Source organism: Adelges cooleyi, unplaced genomic scaffold (assembly GCF_023614345.1).
Source record: "Adelges cooleyi isolate 19-005CV unplaced genomic scaffold, UGA_ACOO_1.1 ACOO_flye_CR_arks_rails_tigmint_CR_PRNA_23, whole genome shotgun sequence".
In the NCBI taxonomy this organism is placed as follows: domain Eukaryota; kingdom Metazoa; phylum Arthropoda; class Insecta; order Hemiptera; family Adelgidae; genus Adelges; species Adelges cooleyi.
Window position 1 is genome coordinate 10872116 of NW_026095893.1, and position 14286 is coordinate 10886401.

General features: G+C 31.7%; 1 protein-coding gene across 1 annotated transcript in view; it reads left to right on the forward strand.

The window, feature by feature from the left end:
- Nucleotides 1-540: 540 nt before the first annotated feature.
- Nucleotides 541-14286, forward strand: part of LOC126835585 (uncharacterized) — a 33676-nt gene continuing 19930 nt past the window's right edge. The window contains exons 1-2 of the mRNA XM_050568261.1: nt 541-931; nt 10239-10357. Coding sequence (XP_050424218.1) covers nt 746-931; nt 10239-10357 — 305 coding nt within the window. The 5' untranslated portion in view covers nt 541-745. The remainder of the gene's footprint in view (nt 932-10238; nt 10358-14286) is intronic.

Sequence of the window (14286 nt, forward strand, 5' to 3'; positions counted from 1 at the left end):
GTACTAGATAATGATTCGTAAAATATTTGTGATATTACATAATAGTATTGGTGTAAGAAAATATTTTTCATATATCGGAGGAGACTAAAACAAAAACTAACCTAATTAAACAATAAGTAAATTCTTGTAGGGTCTCGTACCTATATTTTAAACCATTAGTTAGCAAGGGAAAAAACAAAATATTCTTGTTTTTAACACCCACGTGTTACATATTCAGGTGTCGCAACCGTTCTTATTGTCAGTCGAATTTTTATATTTTCCAATAACTGCTAACTTCAGTAACATGGACATGATTCATAAACATGTCTTGTTCTACTGTGCCTGGTTAAGACCACCGACTCTTTTCTTGCAAAGGTCGACAGCAAGCTCGTGCTTGGCCAGCATCCATACGGTCGCTGAGGGTGTCTGCAACAGCGACGTCGGCGATTCCAGTCGCCCTTAGCAACGGTGGATGCGCGTCCGCTACCGGCGCTTGCCTGGAGACAAAAAGCTATCTCGCCGTTATAGTACTACACAGGAAAACTCCAGTGTTGTCACGGCACACGCTCGTGCATCAGCTTTAGATGTGTGTATGCTCCACGACAAAACACACAATAACAATATATGATTATTTTAGATTACCGAGATTTAAATAAAACAACTGTATTAAAAACAAAACATCAACACAGTAATCGATAACTTCAAAACAGTAGAACGTCTTAGCATCGCGACCGAGGTTCGTGTGGTATAGTCGTTAGGTGTTAAAATGAAGGAAAAAAATGACTGTTGCGGTACATTGTTTGGATGTTTCCCTGATTTCAAGCTGAGCAAATCGAAACAGAAACAGACACCAGGTCAACAGGAGAGTCCTGGTACTGTGCAGACGTTTTACCGTCAAAACCGCGGAAAATCTTGCAGGAAAATCATGCGTTTCAATGAATATCCCAACAAAGTAAGGAGATTTTTAAAAATATACTCATTTAAATATTATTGATAACAAATATCAGTGGCTGTCAGTTAGGTGTTTATTATTATCAAAGCTGTGTACGTTAATGATTAGTAGAAGTAACAGATATCTAGTTGTTAAAATATTTAGCTGATTCGTGATTATTCATATAATATCGGTATGTAAATTATAATACTGTAATTGGTAATTTTTAATTTCCTCTTACCAACATATTATGTGCAATCTATGATATTTTACATTAAAAATATTTATGAATAATTTGAATAATTATTCTTTTTTCTTTGTTTATTTTTTTATATAGGCTTAAATATATACTATCGAGCGTTTTAACTGATACGTATATTGTTTCTACCGATAAATTAGGCTAGGTATACTTAAAATATTTTTAATTTAAATAAGGATTATTCAATTGGTCATATTCAACAGATCTCTCGTCAAAAACAATAAAGGCTATCAACACACACTTTTGAAAAACATTAACTTACAGTTTAGAGTTTGTAGTATCCCAAGTACTCCTAAATTTTTCCTAATGATATTGAACATAACTGATCATACAAACTAACATGCATAAGTGAAAAGTAACGTTATTGACATATTTTTGTAGTAAGTATCTACTGTTTAACTGTATACTTTGTTATTATTATCAAATACAACATTATTCGTAGAACTAAAAATTATCAATATAATATTTTAAACATAAATAGAGTGAAGACAAAATAAACTAATACATATTTCGTTATTCATTCTTCATCGTCCTAGTTGTTTTTTCTTATTAGCCTTTATTGGGAAATATGATGGCTCGACAATTACAAAGTCGTTCTAGTTAAAAACAGTAAATATACAATACGATCTGACGCGAGTAAATTTTATGGGGTACATTAAAAACCGACGTACATTTACAGTCGTTTAAAAGGTCTTAAACGAATATTCCGCATACAGGTATTTGGTATTTAGTGCCGAAATAAAGAGCTATTTCTCGACCGAAAACGGTAGTCGCCAAGGCCTAAGGGTTTTACAACGCGCATATTTCAGACGGTTGTATGTTATTACTACAGTGTTAAAACATCTAACAACCTTAGGTCGAAAATTTTACGATCTGGTTAACCGTTTTTCGTAGAAAGCCGAATAGGGTAGGTATTTCGGATTTATAACATTGTCCGTCAATTCTCTGCGAGTGAAATGCTAGATGGAGAACAACGTACGCGATGGAATAAAAATGTATACATAGGTAGGAACAGTTCAATCTCAAGACAAACAAACGATCCCAGATAACAACTCTATTATATTTAATCACATTAATTAATTGTTTACCTTGCCCCGGTCCTTAGGGGGATCGCTGCGGAATTGAGAGATTACCCGGCCAAAGAAAAGGATAAGGGTGCTGTCGCCACTACCGCAATGCCAGTCCCTTGTGCAAATATTTTAATATCTCTGCGCATCGCCCTCGACGCTGTTTATGCATGTATTTTTTCCCGAAAAGTTTGTTTTCATACCGGCCGTTATTTCAATAACACGATATCATAATATTATACTGTATAATCTACACTGTTCGTCATGGTGGCGTAAACGGCTGTTTTGTTGTCATTTAGCCGGTCGTTTCGCAACAATAATAATAAAACGCCGTCATCGCAGCATACAAATATCAATTCTTCCAAAGACGCCGTGTAACATTTCTCGTCGTTTTCCCGGTCGTCTCCAACCAACAGTTATTATAAATTTGTTATTTTTGATATCGTCGTATATGCATTTGCACGTTATAGTATTATAAAAGATGAGTACCCACACGTCTCAATTTTTTCCAATTATTATCTTCTCTCCAAACCTATAGAAATTCGACACAATAATATTATCGTGCGATATTATTTTCCGGTGCATTATACGCATCGTACTTCGGGCTATCGACGTCGCAGCCTATCATGCATTGTATATAAGCACCGAAATTGCCGCACACATCGTGAACGAGAGGACCTGCCGCTGAGATAAAAAAAAATACAACAACGGTAGCTCAAGAAAGACAAAAAAAATATCGCCCTTTTCGCTTAAGGGTTAATAGCAGCAGCACCTCGTATCCCCGTTGCCGATATATAGTGGGTTTTATCCGCGGGCCGTCAGAGGGATTTCGCTTTAAAACAAGGCATCGAGGGTGAGTTCGTCTCTTTTTTTTATATATATTCCGCCTATCCTACACCCCGTCGAGTCGATAACACGGCACTTAAATTAGATTTGCATAGCATTTTGACGCCAAATGGTTTGTACACACCGAAACCCGCCGAACACTATAGTGCATAACGGCCAATATAGCCAGCACATAATAATATAGTACCGTTCATGTACATAATAATAATAATAATTATTGTTACGGTGTCTTTCGGTATCGCTCGATTGTCGGTTTACCGCCGTGACCGGGGGAGAGGTTTCAAAAGTGCACCCAACACACATAAAATGTTTGTTTATATCAAGGGCCGCTATATTAATCTGATAACTGCATAAAAAAATATATGTATATATATATATATATATACACATAATAATGCTCTCGTGCCGCACTTAAGGCCGGAAAGTAAGTGGACATAACAATAATATTATTTAAAAAAAAAGTATCGTTTTCTGCTTTTAAACGAACACCGCACGCCGCGCCGTAAAGAACTTAATCCGTTCAGTTTTTTATTTTATTTCTGTCAGTTGGCCTCGTTTGCTTCGGTTTAATTCACGGTAGAAAAACGTACGCGCGATTAAAATAATGTTTTGGATACTTATAAAAACAATATACATATTTTATTTCACTGAAATAAAACCACTCCAACTCTACATAAATTAATAGTAAATATAAACAGTACTACGTTCCGTCGCTGGCTTTCCATGTCGAGGTTATGTATTTTTTGCCAAATTAAAGTAACATGTCGTATCGTAAATTGCAAATTTTATTAAAAATAATAAAACATGTATGGATAGTTTAGTAGATATATTGGTTTTGGAAAAAATGTTACACGTACTAATTTGTTTGTCATCACACCATAGTAGGTATGATAAAAAACAAATTTTCGGTATCGATTTTGTTTAAACGGGAAATGCATCTCTTTTGTTATTACCTTGAATATGAGCGAAATAAAAAAATAGTGGTTAGTCCTTTGTTGTGTCAAAATTTCTTTGTAAAAAACATTATGCCCGCTGAACGTACACAAAACATTAGCTTTTTAACATATACCGCAAATCACATGGTTATCAACTGTGCACTTGTACCTATATTATATGTATATTTACTTGTTTATTTAGAAATATTTACGTAGCCCATATAGGTATCATACGAGTAGACTTCCCCCGGGTCGTACGACTGAACAAGTGTGCTACCAATGATAACGGTGTTTTATGGGAGACGTTTTCAATTATGTATGTGTACCGGACAGCGGCCACTCAAAACTCCCGGGGGTTTTTATTCACCTGATCGGAGACGTTTTTTAAAAATATATACAATACCGCCAAACGACAATGAATAACAGCAAAAAACGTCCAAGAGGTAAAAAAAAGGAATACCGTATTTCAAATTGCCCGTCGTGGTCCCGGTAGAGTGCCAATAGGGTCACAAAATCGTAAATGGGAAATTCTAATACAAATTACAAATGTAAGGGGACCGCATTGAAATCAAAATAGTCCTTTCACAAAAAGTAGGGAGAAGTGCGGTTAGATATTCGATTAGTTTGTCCAGGAGTCACCGGAAGGTTGACAACGATTCAGAGATTTTTTTTCGTGTTGGCCAACTGCACATTGCTTTTGAGGAAAACTAACTTCATTTCCAGAAAACGTCTTTTGTCAAAATGTGCTTATTTATTTATCAATGACAATATTATGTTTTTTCACTGAATTCGATCGACCAATAAGTTAACAGTGTTCCAAAAGGCAGAAACCAACAATTCATACCCGCACAATGATTATAATTCAAACGTATTCTTCTCTTTCTATGTTATCGATACATTTGAAATATAAAATAAGATATTAAGAATATTAAAAAGTTATGATACATTTATATGCACTTAAAGTGTTAAAGTATCTATTAATATTAGTATGTTTTATATGAAATGTGTGGTGAAACAGAATGATTTACAATGGAATGATGGCTCAGAAAAAACCCATACTTATTTATCTTAGTAATGGGTAAACTTACAAAGAACATATCTAGACAGTAAAATACATTTATATTTTATAAATGTTATTACACTATTTATCAATATTTTAGAAATATTTATTAGTATAATTGTTTTCATATTTTGGTAGGAAATCAGATATTATGTTAAAACTGTTTTAAACATATTTCCTTAAATTAAAAATCCATTACAAATATTTAAAAAACAATTAAAATATATTATTTGATTACCTGCCAAAATATTCTTTTAAAATATTATATAAACGAATATGTTCACAATATTAACAATGATGGAATAAGTAACAACATTTAAAAAAAAAAGGTCTTTTCTCTCTTTTCCATGTAATAACATTAAAGTATGGGTATGTTTTTAGACTTGATTAATTATGTCCCTTCCCTGCATTTATTAAAATCGAAATCGATGATATTATCCCAATTTCATGACCGATTACGTGACATGACGATGTCCACGCAAATTTTGGATTGACCCCCAGTCTAAAAATATATCCATGGTAGTATAAATATATGTTTGCTGTTTGGGTATTACTATTTTTTATTATATTTTATTATAATTAATATCTGTTACAACAGATTACTGGACAAAAACCACAAAAACAACATTAAATAATAATTACAGTATAGAATTTGATATTCAACCATAGTATACAAAAAGAGAAATAACGGAAATTGATAAAATTACTTGCAAATAAACGTTTCAATGCGAATCTGCAATGGAAACAAAAATACTAATTTTGATAAAAGCATTGTAATGACAATACTGTGCTAAAAAATGGATTTTCAGTAATAGGATGGAATTTCTGTATAAAATTATAATTTATTGCCGTTGTCACCCATACATCGTAATTATCGGTAAAATGAAAATATTTTCAAATACCCGTTGCCTGTTGATTTACATAGACATGGCAACCTAGAAATTGACTACATCATAGCGTAATTTTCCCTTTTTTTTAATAAAAAAAAAAAGTTTAATAACAGATATCTGAGAAAATTGTATATATTACAGCCCCATTCTAGATCTCCTACAGTCTAATTTACAGACATTGAGCCTTAAAACTCCACCTAAAAAATCGAAATAAAGAGTTTCCCCCCCTTTTGAAAGCAGAGTTTATGATATATATTTGATTTGTCAACGTTATTGGTAGTACTATGTCTAAAGAATATTCCGTACAAATTTGGAACCAATTTGATATTTTTAAAAATGTAATAGAGCACCGTAATTTTTAGTTGAAAAATATGTAAATTTCCTAGGTGTTGTTCTCAATTTTGAAGAGAAAATAATGAACTTTTTAAAATGTCGGTTCAATACCTTACAGGTACGATTTCTGAACTATAAAGTCGCTACACAAAGAAATTGGTACAACGGTTTAGAAGTTATATTGAGTACAGACACAAAAAAAATTTACTGCAGATTTAATAACTAGGAGTGGTTGAGGGATGCTAGATAAAAAATGTTTTTCTATTTTTATTCGAAATAGTTTGAGAATAAGCAAGTAACAGTTTATGTTTAGTAATGAGGAAGGGGTTATAAAACCCGTTTTAGTAGTAAAAAGTGTGTAGTGATTCAAGTAGGTATGTAAAAGAGTTAATATTCGGAAAAACTGATTACCGTGTTTATCACGTACATTATCTCTTACGTTAATATACATTTTTCCATCAAACAAATTATTGTGATAATTTAAATTAAGGAGAAATCCTGTTTCGTCGAGTTTGACTTTAAAATCTCACTTGAGATTTTAATGAGAATGTCGAAAAGCATCGCCTCATTAGTTACAATAACATGATGTTTTAATTATATTAACAATATAACAATGACAATGCTAGTAATGGATAGCAGGACTTGTGCTTTATTACGTCATAAATAATTTTGTTACAAAAAGCTCGACATCTTCGCTTGCGCTTCATTGCTAAAAGTAATTTATACTGGAGAGTTCATCTTTTCGCTAGTTACAGTATCCGTGACAATGACAAATAGCATGTACAAAAGTTGCAGCACTCAGAAATTCCTTGTCAAAAATATGCTTTTAAACGACTTGTGTCTTACTTGTCTGTGTATTACAAGAGCCCCACAAGTGCTTAAAAGTTTCATTCTTCTAAGAATATAAGGTTTAGAGGCGTGTTTACGAAAGGGCGAAGAAAGGGAAGTTTCATTTCTGTTCTTGTTTTCCTGCAATATGATCATTTATATCTTGTTTCTTGACCTCTATGTAGAGCTATTCTAAGGTAATTAATTATGTGTATTGTAAATCTATACACATCTCTTATACACGAATTTTTTACTTTTAGAAAATATTTTTTTTCGAGTCGACGTAATGCTAAAAATATGTAAACACTCATACTAACCTAACCTAGCTCATATATTTTTAATTTAAGATTTTGTCTAAATTGCCTGTAATGAATCCCTTAAGAGTTTTTTTTATAAAAGCTTGCATTTCTCATAGCTAAAATATTTAACTTAATTTTGTCATGTACGCGCCTGATACTATGCGCAAAAAAAAATAGTGGCCGTTTAATACATAACAACGACTGCTTATCAGACAACTTAGGTCGTTTTGTTGTATCAATATATACCAGGGTTTCATGCAAACGACTCGTCGAATCATCGGCCGTGTCTCTATGACCCATTTTGATCTCGACGAGGACTAGAAAGACTATCGGTACCAGGGGCGCATCAGCCAGCCGTACATGGCAATGCAATTAGTATTACAGTGTAATTACAGTGTTGACGCGTTTCAATGTCGCGTCGTGTTCTATTTGATGTTCAACTCTAATCTTCTCTATAGTTGGATTAATTTATTATTAATTGATTAAGTTGGACACTGTCGACATCTGGCGATTTCAGATGTTGTTGTCCGTAGTAATTAAAAATTGTATTGGCTAAAATAACTATTTACAAGGTCTTATTATGTCTTTGTAACCAACTTCTTATAAATCACATACTTGCAAAAATATGATTAGGCGAAGCCCGTAAAGTCTTCTTATATGATATGAAGTAATAGTATTAAAATAATAAATTGCCTGAATACTTGTGTGTACTAATAAACGTATCAACTATGTACGTATCTATCCACGCAATTCATTTCTATTATTAAATTAATTGTGCAGAGCGCCTTTAGGTGACATTGTAAAGTTTTTAAAGAATTCTTATAACTCAGGATTATTTGTACATAATTTACGCGAGTTCGCCCTCATAAAATAATCAGCGAAAAAAATGAACTTTTTCTCTGTTATACTTTTAAAAACAAAACTAAGTAAAAGTTATAAAAAATGTTAGTCATTTTAGTAGATAGGGGTAAATAAAAAATATATTATTTTAGTTTGGCTTTATTATACTTAAAAAATGTGTTCAGTTTTTTTAGTTACGATGCGATTCACGAATATGTTTTATTAAAAACGGGGTTTTTACTTTTAGGACTACCAATTCAATAAAAATGGAGAATATTTTAATGTTTTATGTATAAGTTTTCGCTATGAATACATGAACTGATCTTTTTGATGGATGCGTTTGTGTAAATAATAAATATACTATTAGTGGGTTCTCACTTCAGAACGTTATAATAATATATTATACGTATTATTACACACGCATACCGGCAAAAGTGGTTATTTTTTAAATTGTATTATTATTTTCACCGTCGGCTACAAATCTTCCCGGATGAATAGGATATTTAATAATTTCTGTGGCGGAGCGGATCGAGTGGAAAAGATTTCAATCTCCGCCAACGAAGACATCACTCTGTAGTCATATCACCAGGGGCGCCTGTTTTGCATAATATTATTTCCTTTATTCACTTTCCTAATTGCAAATCAGTCAATCCAGACTGAAATTCCAATTTCATGACGTACATTTTTTTTTGTCTCCATCAGTGTATTCTTATTATTATATTTTATCATTACAGTTTATTCTTGGATTTATGTTTACATTATTGTTCATTTCGAATAAAATGCAGGTACACGATATTTTGTATTATGCATGGGTCGGTTGTCAACGTGGAGAGATAATACAATTTCTCTGCAGAGCAGCGAAAAACGTCCGCAAAGAATGAGACGCTCGAGTCAACCGGAAAATAACAAACTTTTTAAGCGGACGGCCAAACTTTTGTCAGGCCTAATGCAAGCATCGTTTGATCCCCATTTATCCTAATTTATATATTTTTTGCTGTGCTACCGGCGCGGCACCGCGTCGTAAACGAGAAACTCGAGAGAAAATTTCTACCGATTTCCTCCCCATACAGAAAATCTGGTCGACCACTTAGTAGTTTTCTAAATCAAGATATATTTTCCTCGGTGCTGTGAGATATATGACTTGTCAAACTAATATCTTCACAGTTCGCATACTACACGTGAGTAGTACTATGTAAAAGATAGCTTGTACTATCAGATTGATGTTTGGTGGATTCTATATTTTTTTTTAACTTAGAAGAGATGCGTTCATATTTCAAACAAAAACATGTACATGTATAACGTTACAACATAAATGGCACAAATAGTGTAAGAGTCAATAAATAGTAATAATGCCTAATAATAATGATGATAACAATAGTAATAGATATATCAGTTTTGGGAATATAAAATAAAAGAGCATTTACTTAAGTCTTTAGATTAACACATATTCGGTATTAGGCTTTTAAATTCGTTGATATTCTTATGTGTGTATATAGTGTAAATAAATTAAATGTTTGTAACCATGATAACCCAAAATAAACACTTGGTTTGTAACCATGGTAACCACGGTACTCTGGCAAATGGTAGGTGATGATTAAAGGAATAGGCCGATTCTATGTACTACGATTCTGGGCAAGCTTTTAACTGTGACTGGGACCCTTGAGTAAGAAGAGGACATTATAACCGAAAAAAAGTGTCACAAAAACGCTGTCACGCTGTTATCTGATAAGAGATTAAAGATGAGGGGTAGGGTTGACGGTGGGGATGGGAATGGAGGAATGGGAATTATTTTACTCAGCCCTGGCAGACTAAATCTCGGGCAACGCCGGGTCCGGATAGCTTGTAGTATATATTAACCATGCCATATGCCTATTGTGCGAATATTGTAGTGTACTGATTGTATATTTTTCTAATAAAAAAAAAATTTAAAAGTAATTTTTGTTTTTTATACATCATATTTTTTTTGCGCAGGTTCTTCTTTATCCAGAAGAAGGTTGGGCAAGAAGTGCGGTTTCAAGTTATTGGACATTGACTCCGACCTGGTGGAACCGTGGCAAGTGTAAAGTTGTAGAAGTTACTGGAACCAGAAAGTAAGCAATGAGTGGTATTTTCTAGAAAAAACTTAAGCAACTTATGGTTATATATAATAAAATAATATTTTTATAATAATCATAGATTGCTATCAATTATTTTAATTACATTTTACTTTATTTAAGCAAAGTCCATCGCAAACCGGGGAACCAGTATTTTTTAAATATTATACATAATTGTACATTGTTGTTAATAAACGATGTCGGACTTGGAGGGTAGCAAAGCGAAAGCGTTTCCCTCCCAGTCTGGGCGATTCAGAGATAAAAAAAAAACAAAATCCATGCTAATAAAAAAAGTAACATAATAATTACCTATAACATATAAGTTACCTATGTAGTACTTTAATTTACTCGATAGATCATAGGTAGACACTACCTTTTAGATAATAAGAAACATGTTATTGCCAACTTATAGTTATTTTATTAAATTTGATACTTCTATTTTAAAGCACTACTCACAAAAACACGATTCATATGCCATTTGGGTAGTACAAGCTTGAAAATGAAATTTGATTTACATATCCCTAAATGTTGGCAGGAACATTAATTTCCTCTTCTTAAATTGGAATTTTGGTCTACATAATATTATATTATACAAGGCCTTTCATAAATCATACCATGTAGTGTCCGTATTGGTGATACAAATGTATGTTAATATACAAACTCGCATATCTTATTGAATAACTTTAAGGTCACGTGCTTGTTAAACCCCAATATATTACATTTATACAATTTCAGTTTCTCCGACCAATATATACTTCTTATTATTTTGTGTGTTTGTATCGATTTATTTTATTTTTCACAAAGTTATTCGGCTCGTAAAATGGTCATACATTTTTCATGACTTCAACGTCTTACCGTCACCGGTCGTGCGTTTAATAAGCTTCCACGCATTATGTATGGATTCTAATTTCCAACAATGATTTTGCAAACACCCCGCAGTATATTATGACTGTTATTCGATTCAAGAGGCGATTCCTGTGGAAAACGAGGGACATAAAAGCCGAAAATTTTAATCTGATTTGCTGTATGGGGATTCCTTAACAAGATATCTCGCAGTGTATTATTTGTCTAACGTAACATAATATTAGGTGTTATCGGCCGCGTTGTTCGTTTAGTATTCCAAACGACATCGTGTAAAAGCCGAACGGGCAATGGGAAGAATAGACAACATCTCCCCTAGTCCTTTGCTGGTTCCCTACGGTGTCTCCGTCTCCTCATCCTTTTCCTGTCTTTACCTCTCTCTTCTCTCCTCTTCCCCTCACTTCGTCTCGTTCTCTGTAAACTTAATTATAATACCAATGTCTGTTGTTTTTTTATTTGTTGACGTCGTTGTTTTCCATTTTTGACTTCACTATAACATTGTACACTTCCCAGTTATTTTTTTTTTCGGAATCAGAGACACAAGTCGCTGTACACAACACCCAATATCATTATACAAAATCTAATAATATCTCGCCTTTTTATTAAAAATGCAGACATAACAATATAAACGCTACAGCGACATAGTGTAAGTAGTAAAGGAACACTACTATAAAAACCCTATTAGAATGATTAAACATCAAATTAAAACGCTTCAAAAAAAAAGAAATATCTTTTTTATTTCATAAAACGTTACGGATCTTAATATTTTAATCTGACCGTATTTTATTAATTTAGTCAATAAAATAGACTACAATATTACAGTGTATTGTATATATTTTTAATTAAAAATATCGTGTAAGATTCAATTTTTGTTTTTCGCCGCTATTTTATTTCTTCGGGCAGTTTTTTCTAGTTATTTTTTATTTGTATTTGATTAAAGTTTATCAAACTTACAAATCTTAAATGTAGGTCCTATAGAAGATTAGACTATTATGTAAAACACAGAAGGAAGAAAAAATGAAACTTGAACCGAATGTTTGACTTGAATAACCCTGATTACATTGAAGGTATATAATAATAATATATATATACCTAAAATATAGGATTAAAGTATTAGGTTAATACTAACTGATATTGAACTGATGAAATTAAACTTAAATTGGTTCGTTAAATTATTTTCTATTTTCAAAATAGTATATGCTTTATTATGCGTAGAACACGTTTTTTTAATATTACGATACATTTTTCATGAATTTATAATTTGACATGTTCCAATAAAGTTGTACGCTAACGTAACAACGAAAATAACAAAATCGAATTTAATAAAATATGTGAATTTATGAAATCCCTTAACGTATTTAACATAATTTATTTATTGGGTGGACTTTCAACGATGATTGGTCAATTTCATTACGACTGAAAGTTTGTGACTCACGTAAATATAATATGCCTTTAATTTAACAGAATAAGAGTATATTTTTCTGAACAGAACTAATACTTACACAAGCGGTAGGAATAATGAAATTGAAATAATTATACATATGATATTATAGGTATTAACATTTATTTTATGGTATAGTAATATAATAATTGTATTTTAAAATCAATGGTATTAGATACACAATCTATTCAACAATTAAAAACTTGAACAAGGAGACATAAATTGTACTATTAAACCTTTATGATTTTCTAAATAGAAATGATTGAAAATCATTATATACAGTTAAGTACGAAATCGTTTGGATTACTCTTAAACTACTGCGTTTCGAAGAGGGTCATAAGGGTGGGTACTCCGGTACTCGTAAATACATTAACAATGTGATGACTGAGGGTATTCTCTTTTCGATGTACTAATACTCATTAACACCTTTAAGGTGTCTTACACACAACAAGTCGAAATTGGAACAAATGAATCAATTTTTGCTCTCTACTTCGTTATTTTCGTAACATTGAATTAATTATTTCTCATCTAAATGTCTGAACCGTTTAAATAATAATTGCTTCACCATCAAACAGATGAATTTATATTTTAATAATTAAAGGTACATAAACCGTGTAATTAGGAAATGAGAAACGTATTTTACGTGGTTTATTTTTTCTGGTATTAATCTGGCCAGTATTCATCCATGCAGTCATGCCATTACTATATGAAATTAACTTTTATTCCTAGTGTTCTTATTTTACTGAACGACCAACGCTATGTTTCCCCGCTTCGTTTCATTTTTTACTCGGGTATCGATTTGTAAAGTTTTTACTTACTCTAAATAAATATATTCTTGATTACAACTTAACTAACATTTCATATGATTTGTTATCAAATAAATAAGGAATAGAGTGATGCTCATGTTACTTTTTTTAATAAAACTTAATTACTATATTAGTCTAAATTCGTATTATCAAATTAAATAATCTTACGTTAAGTAAGTTTCTTTTTCTTCTCTTTTCGTTTAAACAATATGTTATATACGAACAATTTACACAAAATAAGGTATATTAATTATTAATAATCGATACATAAATAAATTATTATTATTATTACAAATATAACTTACCTATAACAGAATCGATTTTTTATAACTTATTACGTTTACATTTCAAAAGTATAATTTACGCACAATTTATTAATTATTCTATAATATTAAAAAATCCGCTGATCGCTGACCTTGCCTCCAGTAATATCCCTGAAAATCCACCCTGTTGTTTAAAAAGAAAATTGTGTAGAGACTTCCTAACCTAACTAACATCATTCTTCCAGCCACTAAAGTTCTTTAAAGTATCTTTAAACACGTCGTACACAACTAATATATCTTTGTAATACCTTATACTTATTGTACTAATTTTTAACTGTACAGATTGTATATTTTCCTAATAATAATAAAAAAAAAAATTTTTATATATATAAAATGTATTATTGCAAAGGTTTATTCATGTAGAAATTAATTTTATAATAAAAAGGATTTAACTGAAAGTTATCGAGATCATTAAAACTGCTAAAATTACTAGTTTTCACTAAACCGCAAATATCTGATAAAATGTCATAAGTATTCCGAAGGGACCACGTTTGT